General features: G+C 42.4%; 1 protein-coding gene across 3 annotated transcripts in view; it reads right to left on the reverse strand.

The window, feature by feature from the left end:
- Positions 1–19,787, reverse strand: part of Plcxd2 (phosphatidylinositol specific phospholipase C X domain containing 2) — a 53,998-nt gene that overhangs the window by 15,787 nt on the left and 18,424 nt on the right. For all 3 annotated transcript variants that reach the window (XM_029470481.2, XM_021184978.3, XM_021184977.3), the window contains one exon: positions 6,275–6,735. In XM_029470481.2, coding sequence (XP_029326341.1) covers positions 6,275–6,735 — 461 coding nt within the window. The remainder of the gene's footprint in view (positions 1–6,274; positions 6,736–19,787) is intronic.

A 19,787-nucleotide genomic window follows, 5' to 3' on the forward strand; every position in this document is an offset into this window, starting at 1 on the left:
GGGCCACTGTAGGTGGCAGTAATTCTGAAAATAATTAGCAAGCTATAGCCACAGCATTAATTAGTTTCTGGGAGGCAGCTGGGGGCCAGAGGATTGCTATTCTGGTTGCCCCAGTTCTGAGCTCTGTCGTGTGGTTTTCTAGGAGAGCTGTAGTTTTCCCCTTAGGGGCACGGGTGAACTCTTCCAAGAGGAATGCCAGGCTCACATTCACCATGTGGACTGTAGTCTTGTGAGCAATCTTTCAGGCACTCAGGATGGGGGTGGGATTCTATATGTTCATCCCATTTCCAGTGTGTTCAGGTGATGATGAAGGCGCCAGACCTGGTGAATGCCCAGAGGCAGGGGCTGCCAATGGAGTAATGTCTACCCTCCTGGTTCTTAGGGGTTCTGAGTAATGCTGAGCTCTGATGGTGACGGTGGTAAACACATGCGTTAATGAGGTTAATCACAGGCTCACTGTAAGCAGATTGCTGGGGAGACCCAAAGACTTCCTGCTGGCACTGAAACTGGTTAGGTTGGAAGGGTGAAGCCCAAAAGAGGGCTGCCCTGGGCAGCAAGATTGGGGAGCTGGGGGTGGGGGTGGGCAGGAAGCCCTGCAACCCTGTGACAGGCTTAGCAGGTGGTACCCAAGACACCTGCCTCCAGGCTGTGCGTCCACACACTAGAGGGCAGTACTCAACTTTATTCTGCCTCAGAAAATGTATAATGAGTACATATCACACACGAGGCACTTTCTGTTCTTTCCCCCTTGGTCTTCTTGGAGAGTCTCATCTGAGGGTTATTGGGGATCTCTGCTTATAAAACACAGGTGTAGAGACTCTCACCGAGCCTGTGTAGAGCATCTCCTTCCCCATCCCCTTGTGCCACTTTTCCCTGAAATATCTCCAGTCCAGCTCAGCAGTTCATGCTCAGTTTCCCTCTTGACACTAAGATGAAAAAAATCCCATTTCTTTTAAGAACAGTCCCTCAGGTGATCTCTTCTTACTGGGATGGTTCCTTTACTGGGGTCTCTGGGGTGCCGGCTCATGGTGTGCTCCACTTCTCAATGGATTATAAAACTCCTTTCTTCATACCATGTAGGACACCAGGCTTGATCTTATCTTATGATGGCATACTAATCGTGTTGTTGGTTATTACCCTATGTTGATATATTATTTCTATTAATTCTTCTTGTTGTTGTTTGCAGGGGCGTGGGCATAAGAATATAACTTACAGGAGTTGGTTCTCAACTTCTACTGTGGGTTCCAGGGGTTGAACCAAGATGACCTTAAACTTAAGAGATTCGCCTACTTCTTTCTCCTGAGTTCTGGGACTAAAGACGTGTATCTGTGGTTCCTGTCGCTCTAACTGGGCTGTCTTAGCTGACTTCAGTGGGAGAGAATTGACCTAGTCCTGTAATGACTTGAGATGTCAGTTTGTGTTGGTACCCAAAGGGGACCTCACCCTTCTCAGAGATGAAGGGGAGTGAGGGATGGGGGAGGGGCTGTGTGAGGGCGGGACTGGGAGGTGAGGAGGTGTGTGATATGTATGTATAGGGAATAAATAAATAAATAAATAAATAAAAGGGGGGAGAGGTGTGTGCCACCATGGCCTGGTGGGTTATAGATTTCCTACTTTCTCATTTAGATCTCAAATATTTCCAAACTGTAGGCTAAATCCTCCAATTTATTGTACCAATTTATTATTGTATAATCTGTGAGCTGTGATATAATTACATGGTGAGTAAATGAAATGTGACTGGTGGTAGAGTACTTCCTGATACTAAATTCCAGTAATAAAACACTGGGGGAGAGGGTATGAGGGGTTGGGGAGATTTCATGGCAACTCATTACATAATGAATATTCAAAGCCTGATCACAAGTGTGACACTGCCCCAGCACGGGGCAATGACTGGTGGCTCTCCTTGAGTGCTCCTGTTCCAGCTGTTAAAGTGACATTAAGTTGGGGATACTCTCTCTTTTCTAATATATCGTTCCAGTCTCTTTCCTCCATAACCATAGGACTATCGATAGTGGATAACGCTGCTGCTAAATTAGCCTGTACATGTGGGTGTGTAAGCATGTGTGTGTATATGAGTGTGTGTGCGTCATGTATGAGTGTGTAGGTTGTGTATATGTGTACTTGTTAGTGAGGGTGTGTTCATATGTGCATGTAGGTGCAGGTGCAGCCCTGTGCACATGTGTGGAGGCCAGCTCCAGGTTGACCTTGGGTATCTTCTCTTCAGAGCTTCCCACCTCCTTTTAAGTAGAGATCAGAGGACAGCACCAGGGTTCAGTTCTCTATTTCCTCCCAGTGGGTCCTGAGGCTCAAATTCATGTTGTCGTGGTTGTCACTTGGTTGGCAGCAAGTTCCTTTACTTTCTGGATCCTCTTCTGTTCCCAGAACCATTATTTTTTGAGACAGAATCTCTTGGTGAATCTAAAGTTCTATTTAGCCAGACTGGGTGGCCAATGACTTCCAGGGATCTGCCTGGGTTTTTTTTTTTTTTTTTTGTGCAATCTGTCAACCGTCCAGAATATTATCTGTGTACCAAATTACACAATGTTACTGACCTCATATTTAACCTTACCTTACCCCCTCATTCAAATGCCATCCCCTTTTCTCAATGAGAACAATCTGAGGCCTGTTGAAAATAAAGTATCCCCAACTAATGTCTCTTTAACAGCTGACACAGGAGCACTCAAGGAGAGCCATGAGTCAATGGCCCCATGCTGGAACAGTGTCACACTTATGATCAGTCTTTGAATATTCTTAATGAAATGATAGTGTTTTTATTTCACAACACAGGAAGGCAGTTGTGAAAGTCATCAAGGCCTATGGGAATACTAGAGAGAAACCAGCCAGTGAGGGAACCCTGACGCACACTCTCACTCACAGTGCTGTCTTGGCAAGTTGCTGCAGTATCTCCACTTCTCAATTTTCCCATCTGCAAATGGGGGGGGGGGGGGCAATATCAAATGCCTATCTCCTAGTGTTGTTGAGAAGATCAAACAGTTCATCTGATTCTGGTGGCTTAGTAAAACTGAGTTGGCATTTCAAGAGTTCCAGGCAAGCCTGGGCTATATAATAAAGCATGACCCCACAACAAATAACTAAGTAGATTAAACTAAATTAGACCAGTGAGTCTGACCAGTATTATACTTAGGTGTGGGAGAAGAGATGTGATACATACTTGAGAAAATATCACTTATAGTTGTTACTCAACAAATATTTTAAGATAAATAACTGAGCTCCTTTTAAACATGAAGTTCCTCCTAGAGTTAAATGTTTGTTTTTAATTTTTTATTATTTATTTAATTATTTGTTTGTGTGTGTGTGTGCATGCATGCACTCCTATGAGTGTAAGTACATGTGAGCCTTGAATGCACACTGAGGCCAGATGAGAACACCAGCATCCACTATTTCTCTTCATCTATTCGTTTGAGGCAGTCTCTCCCTGAACTCGAGGCTCACATTCTCTTGGCTAAGCTGGAAGTGTCTAGTGACCCACCTGTCTACACCCCACACAGAGCTGGAGTTATAGTCACTTGTAGGGGACATTTCTCTTGTTTTGTTGATGCTGGGACCAGAACATCTATCATTATGACTGTAAAGCAAGTACCTTTACCTGCTTAGACACCACTCTGGTCCCTGAAAATACTACTTTAGTAAGTTTTTCTTAGGGCTGGGGATGTGGAACAGTGGGAGAGCTGTTTGCCTTGTATGTGTAAGGACATTTTTTAAAGACATTTTTCTCAATGTACGTAATGGGGTGGGAACAACTCTGAATGAATGTACCCTTTTTGTTTTTCTTAGATTAAGTTGAAGTCAGAGGCTGTCCTTTCTCAAAGCTCTCATTTGCTACCAGCACACCTTAGCATTGAAGGCCTATGTTTTTTCTGAGCATGCGCCTCAGGTTTGGAGGTTTGTGTTTACTAGGAGAAGAGCATGGATAGAGGGCATTAAGCAGATCTTAGATAAAACAGAATAATGATCTACTGAACAATCGGCTTATTTCACAACTTTGCCTTGCGCAGACATCGGCCACCCCATTAAAAGTTAATTTAGATGTCAGATAGACTGCAGACAAACTTTAAGTATTCGGTAGTGTGGCAGTCTGAGTGAGAATGTTCCCTGTAGCTCATCTATTTGAATATTTGGTCCCCCGGTTGGTTGGAAAGATTTGGAAAGGATTAGAAAGTGTGGACTTGTTGGAGAAGGTGTGTTACTGAGGGTGGGATCTGAGGTTTCCAAAAGCATATGCAATTCCTAGTGTTTTTTTTTTCCTCTCTCTCTCTCTCTGCCTCACTGTTGAGGATCTGCTTGTGAGCCCTCTGCTAATTTCTTGCCTCTGTGGCTTTGTTCCACCATCATGGACTCTCTGAAACCATAAGCCAAAACAAACACTTTCTTTTATAAGTTGCCTTGGTCATGGCGTTTTATGATAGCAATAGAAATATAGCAAAGACAGACACTGGCACCGGAAGTGAGGAATTACTGTGGCAGGCCTGACTGTGCTGGGATTTGGAGGAATGAGGAAGAATTTGGGATTTCAGACTAGGAAAAATGTAGAACACTAGGAAGAGGGCTTAGTGGGCATTCCTAGTAGATGCTGAGATCCAGATAGACTATAAAGGCCCAGTTCATGAGGTTTCAGAGGGGAATAATATTAACAATGGGGCTAGAGATCATATTTTGGCAAGGAATGAAGCTGCTTTTTGTCCTTGTCCTATGAATTTTCCTAAGGCTAAATCACAGAGTTTTAGACTAATTTCTTTGGCCGAGGAGATTTCAAGAAAACTTTTAATATGGTCCCTGTCCTGTGGTAATCACACAGATCTACATTTACAATGAGCAAGCAGGGCAAAAACAAATACAAACTGTACATTTTAAAGAGGAAAGGGGGCACCAAATGTAATGGTGGTGCCAAGAGTTGTTCTGAAAGACTCGAGAAGATTAAAGAGAAGCTTGATCTTAAATAGACTAAAGGGAGGAGTGGCCTCAGGGCAAGACTCCACCCAGATAAGCTTTCAACTTCTAAAACGGAATCTCCTGCTTGAAAAAAGCAAGAACAAATCAAAGCTTCTTCGACAAGTATGATTTCTGGGTGCCAAGCTGGTAGTCACACTTGGCAGTCTCATTCATGTTGTTTGGGTTTTAAGTCATGAAGGCGATGGGAATGGGGGGTTATGGAATCTTCCTCAATAGTTAAGGTGAGACACTGAAGCCAGGCACGAGGCTCCAAGAGACCACTGCATGAAGCTGTGAAAGTTAACCCAAGAGTGTGTTGAAGAAGTTAGAAGTGCCAGAGTCGTGAGATTTTTGACAAAGCGAGCTACATATAAGCAGTGGAACAAGCTCAAGAAAGAGAAGTATTTTGCAGACAGCAAAGATGTAAGGACAAAACCATGGAAGTCCTTTGATACTAAACATGAAGGTAAAGGATTTGGAGTTTGCTTCTGGGTTTCAGTCCGGCTTTGGTCTAGCATTTCTTCACCATGTCCTCTTTCTTCCCTTTGAAAATGGTAATGTATATTCTGTGCCATTGAATGTTGAAGGTATGTCATTTGCTTTGGGCTTTTGTTTTTGTAGGGGTTACAGCTAAGAGACTGCCTTGAGTCTCAGATGAGACTTCAGACTTTTAAACAGGTTTGAGACTGTGAAAGACTATAGTATAGGACCTTTTGAATTTGGGTCAAATGGACTTTGCATTATGATATGTCTACAATCTATGAAGTCCAGGGAAGTTGAATGCAGCCCATGGAGGCTTATATATTTGAATTCTAGGTCCAAGATGGTAGAAGTGTTTGATGGATTAAGGTTTCAAAAGACTTGTAACATTCGCAGTGCTGTCTCTGTCTCTGTCTCTCTCTCTGTCTCTGTCTCTGTCTCTCTGTCTCTCTCTCTCTGTCTCTCTCTCTCTCTGTCTCTCTGTCTCTTTCTGATGAATGCTCATCGAGATGGGAGCCCTTAGCTCTTCTATTCCTTTGCTCTGCCATCACTGACTCTAACCCTTTGAAATCATAAGCCAAATCCAATGCTTTCTTTCATCAGTTGCCTTAGTCATGATGTTTTAGCACAGCAACAGAAAAATAACTAAGACATCAAGCATTAAGCCCATTCCCACCAGGACGGTTAAATCTCAGCGTCTAGGTACGCTTCTGCACATGCTCAGTACTTCAAGCAATCTACTTGTTCAGCTCCCATGCCTTGGGTTGTTATGTCACAGCTGTCAACCTAGGAAAGCCGAGAGTTGAGTTCTTGCTCTCGGAAGTGCATCCCTCCTTCCTCTTACCTGGTACTTCTTCTCCCACAGACTCCGCAGTGTCATGCTTTCCACGCTGCAGGCTGGGCACAGCTTGTTCCCAAAGGCCTCCTGGATCCGCAGAACCAGGCATTTGTGGTGGCTCTCATCCATGGCGTAGAAGTGGTTGAAATCCAGGAAGATGATCTCTTGAGGATGCTGAGTGAGGAAGGCATCGATCTCCATCAACCCATCCCAAACCTTGATGCCAAAGAGCCCGTGGATGAAGTAGATCTCCTGGTCAGTGTCTCCAGGCTTGGAAGACACCCGTAGGTCAAAGTAGCGGATCCCAGCCTCCAGCTGCTCCCTGAAGGTCAAGTTCTGAGTTACAGACCATTTCTTCATTAACTTTTTCACCAAGGAGATCCGGGCAAGGCGTTTGACAGCTTGGGTTTGGTCAGGCCCCACTGGGGACTTTTCATCTACCCAGTAGCTGAATGAATCATGGGAGCCTGGATAAAGCAATAAAGGATGAGACAATAATCCAACTGATGCGACAACAACGATGAGAAACAAGAGCACAAATACATTATATGTAAGTACTTGCAAAAACGTTCTAGCTTGCTGGGAATGGAATAAACACAAATAACAGTAATGTGGTCTTATTAGCGGCTCTTTAAGCCTAGGGTAATACTATAATTCTCACATATTGCTAGTATAAGGTAAATTACTAACTTTTTGCAAGGCTATTTAGAAATATGCTCAGAAATCAGAGCTTTAAAATATTCATAGCACTTTGATCTAGTAATTTCATTTCAGGGAAGCTATTCTGGAGGAAATAAACTGAAACCTTTGGAAAAAAAACAAAGATGGTTGCCAGAGACTATCACAACAGAGGCAAAGCAGAGGAGGCTTAGGCCCCTCTCACAGGGTGTTCACATCTGTGTTCCTCAGTCCAGTGAAATGTGAAATCATATAGGGATGCTTGTGCTGACCTCAGAAGTGCTGGGGCAGGAATCTCAGTAAAGAATAAAAAGGCGTATCTGGTTCCTTTATAAGAAAAGCCTGGGAAGACTAGGACTAGAAGGAACCCAGTAAAGACTGCATAAATCAACCTGCAGCCACCATTATGTCAAATGGGGAACTGTTCTTATCCAATGTAGTTTCTTTAGTCTTAGCAGGGACACTATAACCAGAAAGAAAATGATAGGGTCTAGACAAGACAGCCTTGTCTGCAGATGATATAATTTTGTTCATAAGATACCCTCAAGGTTCCTCTGAAAAACTTCTTAACCTGATAGTGTTTTATTTAGGAATTCTACTGCTGCAATGAAACACCATGACCCAAAAGCAAAAAGTTGGAGAGAAAAGGGGTTATTCAGCTTATACTTTCACATTGCTGTTTATCACTAAAGGAAGTCAGGACTGGAACTCAAACAGGACAAGCACCTAGAGGAAGGAGCTGATGCAGAGGCCATGGAGGGGTGCAGCTTACTGACTTGCTCCCCCCTCGCTTGCTCAGCCAGCTTTCTTGTAGAACTCAGGACCACCACACTAGCCAGGGATGGCACAATGGTCTAGGCCCTCCCCTATCAATCGTTAACTATGAAAATGCCTTACAGCCAGATGTTCTGGAGATGTTTTCTCAACTAGGGCTCCTTCCTTTCAGATAACTCTAGTTTATGTGTCAAGCTGACATACGACCAGTCAGCACAGACAGTGATTTTTTTCCCCCAGCAGAGTAGCAGGGTAAAATATTAACAGACAATATTAATACGAATAGCAAACATTCAGGGAGAGAAATAGGAAAACAATACTATTTATAGTAGCCTCAAAGCAAGCAAGCAAATATTCTTGTGATAAACCTGAGGAAGGAAGTAAAGGATCTAATAGTAAAAAATTACAAACATTGAAAAATTGAGGAAAATGCTGGAAAACAGAATGCTCTTTTATGCCCATGGATTGTCAGAATAATGAAAGGGCGGACGGTTCTCAAAAGGTGAATACAAATGGCCAGTAAACATAAAATATGTATAAGCTCACTAGCCATCAGAGAAATGCAAATTAAAAATACATCGCAATTTCTTCTCATTCTATTCTGAATGACAGCCATTAAGAAAACAACAACAAATGCTGGTAAGTATGTAGACATGATGGAACCTTTGCACCAATGACAGAAATGTGTGGTACAGTCATGATGGAAATCAGCAAGAGGTTCCTAAATATAATGCAAAACCCATATGGCCCAACTACATCACTTCTGGGTATTTACTGAAAGTCCCTAAGTCAAGACATCACAGAAACACTTGCCTAGCATTCATTGCAGTGCAATACAGAACAACCATCATGGAGCCAATCTAGGTACCCAACAGGGGAGGGATGGTTAAAGAACATGTGGTGTATATCCACAACAGAACTCTTTCAGTCACAAAGAAGAATGAATTTAGGCCAGCTGCAGGAACACACAAGCCTCACTAGAGAAAGTCACATTAAGGGAATTTTGGCAGCCTCTAAAACACAACCAGCATATTCTCTCTCATTTGTGATTCCTAGATCTTAATTCAACACATAAAATCACATATGCTCACATGACATTGAATCAGAAGCACAAGAGAATCAGGGAACAGAGGAGACTAATGTGGGAGAGGGTTGAGAGAGGGGTAAAAGGAGGCTCAAAGTACAATACACACTGGTATGAAAATGGCTGAATGTCACATAGTACCATGAGCAATGAATACACAATGGAATTTAGCAAAACAGAAAGTCCTTGTACCCTTCTCAAATATACAGTGCATTATAGTTTCCTATAATCAGCTCAAATATTTTGATGGAACTAATAAAATAGACTTCTCCTTCCTATTTGTTCAAAATATAGTAAATAAAACATAAATGAATATATCTATAAGTAATATGTGAATGTGTTTCACTATACAATGATATAAAAAAGGAAGGTTTATTAAGTCTCATGCTAACTTGTGTATAACTGGAACCATAATTTTGATCCTCTATAATCTGGTTTTGCTTAAACACTTATCTTATTTTTTCTTAATTTCAAAATAAAATAGCCTTACCAATTGTACTCACTAGCCTTGTTCTGTGTCTAACCAGAAGGCACCAGGACTAGGTACAGAAACAGAACAAAGCATCCACAGTGACACAGCAAACTCACTTCTCTACTTTATGCTTAATATCGACACAAGTAAAGAAGTAAATGTATATACTACTTTACTCTCATACAAATCTGAGACAGGAAATATGCCTTGACTTGACCCACATTAGCATGGCATCCTTTGTGAACTCATGGAGACATGTTCTGAAGCTGTCATTCCAACCCTGTGCCTTACAGCAGAAAGGGGAAATGCCCTCCTAGACACTGAGGAGATGATGACGATGACAATGACGATGATGATGATGATGGTGTGTGTGTGTGTGTGTGTGTGTGTGTGTGCAATCACCAAGGTTCCAAGGTTTAGGATGGGGAGGTTTCCAACTATATTAGAAAATGCTTCAGTAGTAACTACTTAGGGGCAAATGATTAATTGACTCTCACTGTGTTACTGCTTTCCATCCTGGGTCAGCTGCCATATTTGATTCTTGTGTTGCAGGCTAACTTGGCTGGTGTTCATACTGGCTCTATGGTTAGGGACAATACAGATGTGGCTACATTTCTGGGTAAAGAATCTGCATTTTAGATGAATAAAGAGTCTTGGTTTTGTTGTTGGTTTTTTTAAATGCATTTAAAATTTTTTAATTTCCTTGATGTATATTGGAGAGTATGTGGTGTACATATCTGTAGTGTAAGCATGTGGGGTGTGTGTGTGTGTGTGTGTGTGTGTGTGTGTGTGTGTGTGAGACATGTCTATTTGTTAACAGAGGCCAGAACCTTGATACAGACTCTCACTGAACCCAGAGTCTAGGATGGTGCTTAGCAAGGCCCAGAAATTCTTTTGCCTCTGGCCTCAGGCCCTTTTTTGACCTTGATAACTACATAATACATATACGTATACTCGTACACATACATATTCATATGAAATAGATATAACAAAGTTATATGAAATAATTTGTCATATTATTTCCTTCTTCTCAGAATAAATCATTCTATATTGACTTGGCTATCCCTGCATCTCAGGAAAGTGAGCAAAAGAAAGACTGGTAACGAAAGATACTTTATTTTTATGTAGCTTCCAGAGCTTGGAAGTGATTCAGTTAAATATTAAGAACCAGTATATTTATTAATCTTAAGGTGAACTGAATTTCACAAGTGAGAAAATTACCAGCATATTTCAGGTAAAAGAAAAGCTATTACCGATAGAAATGTGGGGCGCGTCCCCCTGGACCTTCTGCATTGGATCCTGTCGCTAATGAGGCTCACTGGCTCCTGCTTAATGTTCTGCTTCTTTTGGCTGCCCAGAAACAGGGAATTTTTATACCTCCTTATTGAGAAATTTATTACAAATACCTTACATATCATGGTGAACAGCCAGTTCTCTCTTCCTTCTAAATTGCACTAATGAGCCAGCTGTTGGGGACACAGTATGTAACAGTGCAAGGCATACACTCCACTTAATTCTTGCCTGGGCACCAGGGAATAGCTGTTAGCCAAGCATGGAGGAGAGACAAATCTCTGGAGTGTGCTTGCTGGTACTGAGCCCAGTTTCAGATCCACTGGGAAATGTGCTAACAATCTCCGATGCTTTGCTCAGTCTGAGAACTGTGCAGAAATGTGACAGCCATGGGACCCCAGGGGCCATTTCTGATTGCACAGGACACACACCATTCCCAGTCCACTCTACTGAAGAAAGGAGAGCCCATGCCATAGAATCGATTGTGTACTGAGTTCTTGAGAAGGATCAATCTCACCCTGAGTCTTCCTTTTAATCTCTCAGCCCACCTTGTCCTTCCTATAACCCTGTGCACCACTGTTGCCTGCAGGATGGGATATTGGTGGAGGCTGCTTAATGCATCACAGGGTTGTCTTCTAAGTCCACAGAACTCAAAATCCCCAGTAATAGGTTTTCTCAATACTTTGCCCTTTCTGATTATTTTTTCCCCTAGAAAAGATTTGTTAACATAGAATCAATAAAATAACTTGAGTCAAGTCAATATAAAGTTTTGGTAACTGACTGATAGGGAGAAAAGACTTTAAATCCAGTCTCGTTAATTATTAATTATTGACAGAAGTTCAAGGGTTCTTTGTTGGGGATAACAAATACTTGCTGGGTGACATCAACAGTAGACTTTGGAAATAAACAATTCATTGTGTGTTCAAACTATTAGGCGGAGTCCTCCCCAGGAAGCCAGAAAGGTAGAACTCTGCCTATGATCCCAGTACTCAGGAGGCAGAGGCAGAGGCAGAGGCAGAGGAGGCAGTGGAGGCAGTGGAGGCAGTGGAGGCAGTGGAGGCAGTGGAGGCAGAGGCAGAGGCAAAGGCAGAGGAGGCAGTGGAGGCAGTGGAGGCAGTGGAGGCAGTGGAGGCAGTGGAGGCAGTGGAGGCAGAGGCAGAGGCAGAGGCAGAGGCAGAGGCAGAGGCAGAGGCAGAGGCAGAGGCAGAGGCAGAGGCAGAGGCAGAGGCAGGAGGGTTGCCATGAGTTTCAGGCTACCTGGACCACATAATGAATAGCAAGAAAATTGAACATGTGAGTCCCTCCTTCATGGTCTATTCCGCCCAGGACTATTTTTAGCCCTTAGAAAGGTGAGGGTGGAGCTGGAGAGATGACTCAGCTGTAAAAGCTCTTTCTGCTCTTGCAGACAATCAGAGTTCAATTCATCGCACCCAATATGGTGGCTCCCTACCACCTGTAACTCCAGTTCTAAGGGATCCAACAACTTCTCCTGACCTGTGTGTTCCTGTACACATACAGTATACATACTCATAAAAGCTCACAGACATATACCCAAATAACATCAAAAAAGACATTTTTTAAAAGGTGAGGATTTTTTTCTAAGTACTAGCAACCTAGTTGTTGGCAATCTCTTTATTTTTATAGTTATATTTATTTCTTCCTGTTTTTCATACCATCAACAGCCACTTACCTTTCTTTTCCTCAGGAGGCCTTGCTTTCCCTAGTGTGCCTCCTAGGGATGACTGGATAGGTTGCCTCAGATTAATTAGGGCCTTTTGTATATGCACTCAGTTATGTTAGAGTTCTGAACAAAGACACAAGGGTAGCTGAGTCACAAGGGAAGAGAGGCTGGGATGGGAAAGGATTAATCATGTCTTGGTTCAGAGTTTTGGTAACTCCCTCTTGGACAGCATTGCTGTCCTCTTACATGAGGCCAGGGACAAAGAAAAACAAAACAAAACAAAAAACAAAAAAACAAGATGGCCTTGGGAATTCCAGGAACAGCCAGTTTGTTCTTTTTCCGAAACACAAATTGCCCAACATGGGTGCTTCTTCTGATCTTTTCAGGGGATGTGAGAGCTCAAGGTTTAGTTATCACCTGGTTTTTTTCGTTATTACCACATTGTCATTACCCAGATCTCACAAACTGGAGTAGTAGCCTTTTTCTGAGCACAATTAAAAAGAATTTAAAGCATATTTCCTAGGAACCTGGCTTCTAAATAACACAAGAAGAATTCAGACAACATAGTCATCTATGGCACATGCCATTATACTATGGTGACATTTCAGAATAAAGTGGCATTCCTCGTAGCCATATAAGCATGAATAGAGGAAGAGGAAGCTGGAAGCTATGAGGATGCTGAACTTCTTCATCATACCTGGGTCATGACCAGGGAGCTAGGAATGGTGATGCCCACATCAAGGAGCCCTTGAACCCACATATTTAGGAAACTTTCTGTCTCAACTCTGTCTTTGGGAGTCCTTCAACTCTGAAGCTCAACAGTCCCTCCAAGTGGCTCACTGGTCCTGCCTTCCCTGGCCTGATTTTTCATTGTTCTTGGGGATGGTCCCTAGAGGCAGCTATAATAAAACTGGTTCATAGAGGGGGTAGGAACCTCCACAAAAACAACAAAACAAAATAACAATGGTTTAAAACCCCTCCTACTCTATGTTTAAACAGAGCTATATGTATGGCATACAAACAGATTTACAGTGATTTTTATTTTTAATTTCAAAAAAGACTTTCCTTAATTTATCTGTGTTTGTGTGAGTGTGTATCATGTGTGGGCACCATTCAGGGAGACCAGAACACCAGGCCATCATTGGATTCCCTGGGGCTGGAGTTACAGGAGGTTGTGAGCTGCCTATCATGAGTGCTAGGAATTGAACTCTGGTCCTCTGCAAGAGCAGTATAAGCTCTTAACCACCGAGCAATCTCTCTAGATCTTTACTACTGAAATGTATTTGTTTAGAGCAGTGCAGAAATGTTTAAAAGGACTCATTGTGGGAACATTATTGTGAGCAAAATGCTGAGGGATGCTATTCATGACTGCATCCCTGGTTTGTCTGGATGGTACTTTGACAGCCTTATTCCTCATGAGCATCTTCCTTACCCCCTTCAGAAATGCTTTCTCACTTGTCATCCATCAAATGAACCTATAGGGAAAATGTTCTTCCCATCTCCTGCCCCAGAACAATATTACAGGACTATTCAACTCTCTCATTTCCAGTTTTCCTTCAAGTATCCCCAAACATCTTTACCAGGAATAAGTCACTCATTTCTATGTCTATTCAACACCAAAAGACCCAAACTAGCAGTTTTCAAAACATGTCAATTTAGGACATTTTTACAAGTGATGAAGACTGGTTTGGGAAACAGTCATAGTGCTGAGTGAAATGGAGAGTTCCCACATGGCTAAGGGTACAAGATCTGGCACCATGCAGCGTGAGTTCATAATCCCAGATCTAGTGCTTACGTGCCATGTGACAGAAATACTGGGCCTTAGTTTCCTCATCTGTGAAATGGGAATGACATTAGCCACACACTAGTTTGTTGTAAAGACTAAGTGAGCACATGGCGGTGTCCCTGGCAACGGAACAAACTCAGACTCATTATTACTTATTATTTATTGCTTTCCATCAGCCAATTATATCCAAAAAAACAAGAATTGAAATCTCAGCACGTATTTATAGCTGGGGAACTACCAAACTTCTAAACAGCTAACATTTAAAGTTGGGAGGAAGGAAGTCAAGTTTAAGTGATACATGTTTTATTATATATAAAATTCAGCATCAAATATAATCACTTTGGATGACAGCCAACTTTCTCCTGGAGATGGTGGTGCATAAAATGTCACTGAATGTCACATTTTTTCTACATTAATGTAGAATATACAAATTATATCTCCTGAGAAAATTAATAAGATTTGAGCCACAGAGGAACTTATCCTGTCCCAAACCAACAACATTAAGAAAGCATTAAAAATGCCCAAACACAGAAAACCAAAACCCTTGCTCATATTTTCTCTTAGTTAAGCTATGTTAGCCACATGATGATCAGTGTCTCCTGGGTAGCAATAAAGGCAAATAGGGGCTTGGTGATACTCTGTGGAAAGAGCAGGAGATGAAGCAATGACATACTGTACAGACACAAACCAATAGGATCTAAGCCAGATAATGACAAGTGATTCGCTCCCATTTCCTAAAGAAGAGATAGAAAATAGAAGGTTGGCTCTAAGTGAAACTGGGATCCTAAATGGAAGGCCCAGATAGATATTCTAGCACTAAGTTTCAGGGTTGATGGCCTGCTAGCTTGGAGCTCATGCTTGATTTAAACAGAGACTGAAAGAGTGTCCATATAGCATTAAAGAAATCTCAATGGAGGGAGTGATGGACCATGCCTGTGACTGAAGCATCCAGGACCCTGTGGAAGAAGGATTTCAGAGTTTGAGGCTAATCTGGGTTATTGATAAGTACCACTTTCTAAAATCCAAGTGTGGCTCAATGGTAAAGCACTTATAAGTTTGTGAGTCTGAGCCCCAGAACTGCATGAACTAAGATGGGATTCAGGTCCTCAAATACATTATCTCAAAGTGCTTAATGGCTTACAGTTCTTAGGAAATGCCTCCAAAATTCAAGTGTATTAAAATGAAGTGTTAAAAATATGCTCAGTCCTGCTCAAGGTTGAGGATATAGCTAGTCAATACATCTAAGAGAGTCAGTATAGCTCCACTCCTCCGTTTCTACCAAAATGAAGAATGTTTTGAAAGTAACAGTGTGAATGGGTAGCTGATCTTTAATTTGTCTGAAAGCACACTTGGGTCTCAGTCTGAATGTGTTTGGAGGTCCTGCCTATCAGAAGCTATACTATGTGGGACTGTACCTCGAGGCTGGTTGTATTTGAACTGGGGTCCTAAGGCAGCTGCAGATCTATATCAGATAGAATGTGGCGCCATAGGAAGAGGAGACATGGGTGGTTACGTGTAAGAAGAAAGATCCTGTGATCTGGATGGTCTCTTCCAAGGCTCATAAACAAAATTTCCTTTTTTGGTATGCCAGAATTAAAATATTTCTTATATAAAGGCTGGCATTACGAAACATCACAATCAGCTTATATAGATTGGGGAGGCATCCTAAGAACAAAAATAATATACACCATAAAGTTACAAAGACAAAATGGGGACTTACAGACAACTGCCAGATACAGCATTTGGCTAATATTATTGAAAAAAAAAAACATCATGAAAATTTGTGGTTCAGTTAACTTGTCCAAGCATGTGACAGAGGATATCACTGTAGCAGCTGAAGACAGATTTCTGACCACAGAGAAGGTCCGTCTGAAGCTTCACACTGCCCTGAGGAAGGCTGAGGTACTGCAGCTCCATCAGGCTTCTGTGGTCTGGGACCAGAGGTTCCACAACCCCAGATAGAGCTGATAAGGAACTTCCTATAAATAATGACTGCCTCAGCCTCACTCATGGGCTGCCTTTGTTGTCTTGAAAGGTAACACGTAGCCAGAAATAGTGGACACGCCACTGGGGTGAGGGGAGAAGTTTACCAGCTCTGGGAAGCTTTCTACCTATTCTCCCCAAACGAGTCTCTAAACCTCCCTCTCTATGATGATGCTACCCAGAGTAAGAATTTAGACCGTGGAAGCCAGGCCATGTTCCTTTAATGACCCATCCCAGTTTATATACCACTGAACCACCTCCCTCAATTCTCTGATAGGCAGGAAGACGATACAGAGGAATAGCCAGACCCTTGCATTTGTATTGACATTTAAAGGTCAGGTCTCCTTGTATCATAAATAATAATATTTCCCATCCACACATATTGAAACGGAGAGCAGTGAGGATTACTGGAGGGAGAGGGCATCTTTGAAAGTTCACTGGGCCCAAACAGCAAAAGGCCTTCACTTACTGCAATTCTGATGGACGCTGTGGCTGAGAAAGCTTATGTCACACATTGAAAAATAAAGTAAAAGGACAGACCCACCCAACTATTCTTTTCCTCCTGATTTTATTGATTTTAATATGGTTAGCCCTTTAATCAATAGATATTTCTCAAAGAATTTTGGGAACTGATCAAAGACAGAAATTGGACTGAGTTTTGAAATACCTTATTTCATAACAGGCCTCTTATTTATTTATTTATTTATTTATTTATTTATTTGGCTTGTTCCTTTTCCTTTTTGAGGTGATATGAAACTCAAGGTCTTAGGATATGAGGCAAGTTCTACCACTGAGATACATGGCCATCCGTTCAGAATCTTTTTGATTGCTTTAGTGCTAGAGATTAGGTAGATAGAACCCCCAGAAGCCACTATTTATGGGAAGGACACATAGCCAGCCTCACTTACATCTCCCTGTTTGAAGGAGTAATTTACCTCTGGAAAAAAAAATCACATATTCAGCCACATATCTTCTAAAAGCATCTCTTGCTCTTATCCACAGTTCTTGTTGAAGACTTTTATTCAAGAATAGAAAGATCTTACCTCCCCAGTGCTTGAACCTTAGGCTTTGTCACTAACCTGTCATTGGTTCTTAGCAATAACGGTTTCAATTTCTAGAGTTCTTCCTACCAATGGCAGGCTTGGGTATTGTGCTTGTGTAATTTGAACTTTTCCACAATCCTGACAGCAGCGGTTACATGTGCTTATTATAGATGGAGAAACTGAGGCTCCGCCTGGCTTTGCCATGGCTTCGGAGCTGCGAAGTTTGCAAAAGGCTACCTACAATGGGTCTTTAGAAGTGGTGCTATACATTGCTCACTTACCCCTTGGCTGACCTCTATTGCTAAATGTCTGTTCCTCACCCAAACTCAGGAAGATCACGACAGCTTTTAAAAATCTTGAAAAGAGATAAAAAAAAAAACCCTGCATAGGAACACATGAGGGCGCTCAAACCTTCTCTCAGTTAAAGAACCGTTTTCTTTGAATTCCACCGTTCACAGCTTTGACACAAGCACCTTTCCTGGAGCTCAGCGCCCCTCCCCCGCCCCCCTGTTCCTAATCTCTGGAAGGTAAAGGGATGACCCTTAGCCACTCTTCTCCCGCAGGAGTTGTCTCCTTCCACTTTCTAGCTGCTCATTTAAAAACATTGCTGGCTCTATTTACTGTTACACAGACATGATTTTGGAGGCTGGAGGGATGGCTCTGTGCATCTACATCCTTACTGCTATTGAGGAAGAGCTGGGTTCCCAGCACCTACATCCAGCGGCCCACAAACCCCTGTGACTCCAGTTCCAAGGGATCTGATGCCCTCCTCTGGTTTCTATGGTCCTCTGCATACATGTGGCTTGCCTACACATATATTAAGTATTTTAAGATATATAACTATATTTCTAATGACACGTACACAGAAACATGCTTACCGATCTGACTGGCCATATTTGCAAAACAACAAGGCATACCCCAAACTGAGGTTGCGTTCATTTGTTTTCGGTTCCTTTGAGAAGCTGTCACATTGCTGGGGAAATATCTGCTTCCCTCCCGCAGGTCATCAGTGAGCCTCCTCATGTATGTTAGCAACAGCTGGGCGCCACATTGACTCCGTTGGTGGTATATCCCATTTTTAACATTCATTCCAAGAGCTGTCATGTCACAGTTTGGGGGTGGCTATTAATACTTTGGGGAGATCCAAACTCCCCAACCACCTTGCTAGTCATCTAGTTGGCTGACTTTTTCACAGGGTAAGCTTCATTTGATGGGGCAGGAGAGCGGGTTCCATGACTAAGGGCATGCGTGCATGTCTTTTGCTCTGGGGGCCTGTTTGGTTCCTTACCCACACTGAATATCTCACAACCACCTGTCCCTCCAGCTCCAGACGATCCATCCCCTCTAATAGAGACTGGGGGCACCCATATTCATACACACATACCTTCTTCCCCATATTAAAATTAAAATAATATCTTTAATTTGGGGATTTAGCTCAGTGGTAGAGCACTTGCCTAGTAAGTGCAAGGCCTTGGTTTTGGACCTCAACTCCGAAAAATAAAAATAAAAAAAAAATTTTTAAATCATGTGACAAACTGAAGAGTGGCTACTTTTGAGAGAGGGGAGTGTCTTAGATCTCTTTCTTCCAAGACAAGCCAGGGTCTTCTTTCTATTTTGTGAATGACAGAGTAAGCCACATGCCCCTTCAGATGAAAGAAGGAGGGAAAAGCCAGTAAGTAGCATCTAAATTACACAAAACGATGGTATTAAAGACGACCTGTACAGCCACATGCCTCACCCTTGAAGACCAGCTTTCTGAAGAGCTTCAGGATGCTCTTTCTGTCTAGTGCAGAAGGAGTTTCCGCTGCAGAAGCCTGGGTCGTTACTCTACACACCATTTAAACTGCCGTGTTGCTTTTGTTCCGTGTCAATAAAAAGCCTCTTGGATGTCTGGTCTTGAAAAGAAAAAAAATGCAACTTGTTCCTGGGAATGGGTCAGTGGGTGTCCTTCATACATAAACATCCTCATAGTACCATGCGTTAGAGACCTGGCATGGAATCTGACAATCTCAAGTGAAAAAGAAAATTGGCTTTATTACAACGAACAAACAGAACTGAAGGTTTGGTGCGACACTGGCTTGGATACCAGCTTCGTACATGCCTTTGATTAAGATGTGATAGAGTGAATTCAACAAGAGCTGGTTATCACAGTTCCAGCACTGATACCCAGATTCTTGTTTTTGGCAACCTGTTTAGTTTCTTTGTGCCTCAATTTCTCAATCTGAAAATTGGGGAGCCATGTACCTATATCCCTGGTTTAGGCTTATGGAAGGCAAAGAAACCAATCCTGGAAGCTTAGTTAATCTTAGTACGACTAAGCGGGTTATCCTTCTGCTTCTGTTGGTATTTTCATACTCCTTCTCTGAAGTGATGGGCATCTTAAGACTTTGCAATGCAGTCACTAGCACTTGTCTTACCTTGAGCATCAAGACTTCCTTTCTGCATGTCCTAGTTTCCCTTAAGACAACTAGAAACACCCATCCTCCATGCCTAAATTCTCCGTCAGTATTTCAAATTCTCCTGTCTCTCTCCTTCTCCTCTGTCCCTCCCTACTACTTTTCCTACCTATGCCCATTTTGAACCAGACACCAAGTATATACTAAGATGAGGAGGAGCCATGGCTGGTTTGCAGTGGAGACAGAAACAGGAACCAGATTCAGCATGTGTATATGTAACGGGGATACACACAGAAGTTACTCCTGAGCTGCCTGCTACAGGGTGAATTGTA

Source organism: Mus caroli, unplaced genomic scaffold (genome assembly GCF_978045245.1).
Source record: "Mus caroli unplaced genomic scaffold, Mus_caroli_1 scaffold_17, whole genome shotgun sequence".
In the NCBI taxonomy this organism is placed as follows: domain Eukaryota; kingdom Metazoa; phylum Chordata; class Mammalia; order Rodentia; family Muridae; genus Mus; species Mus caroli.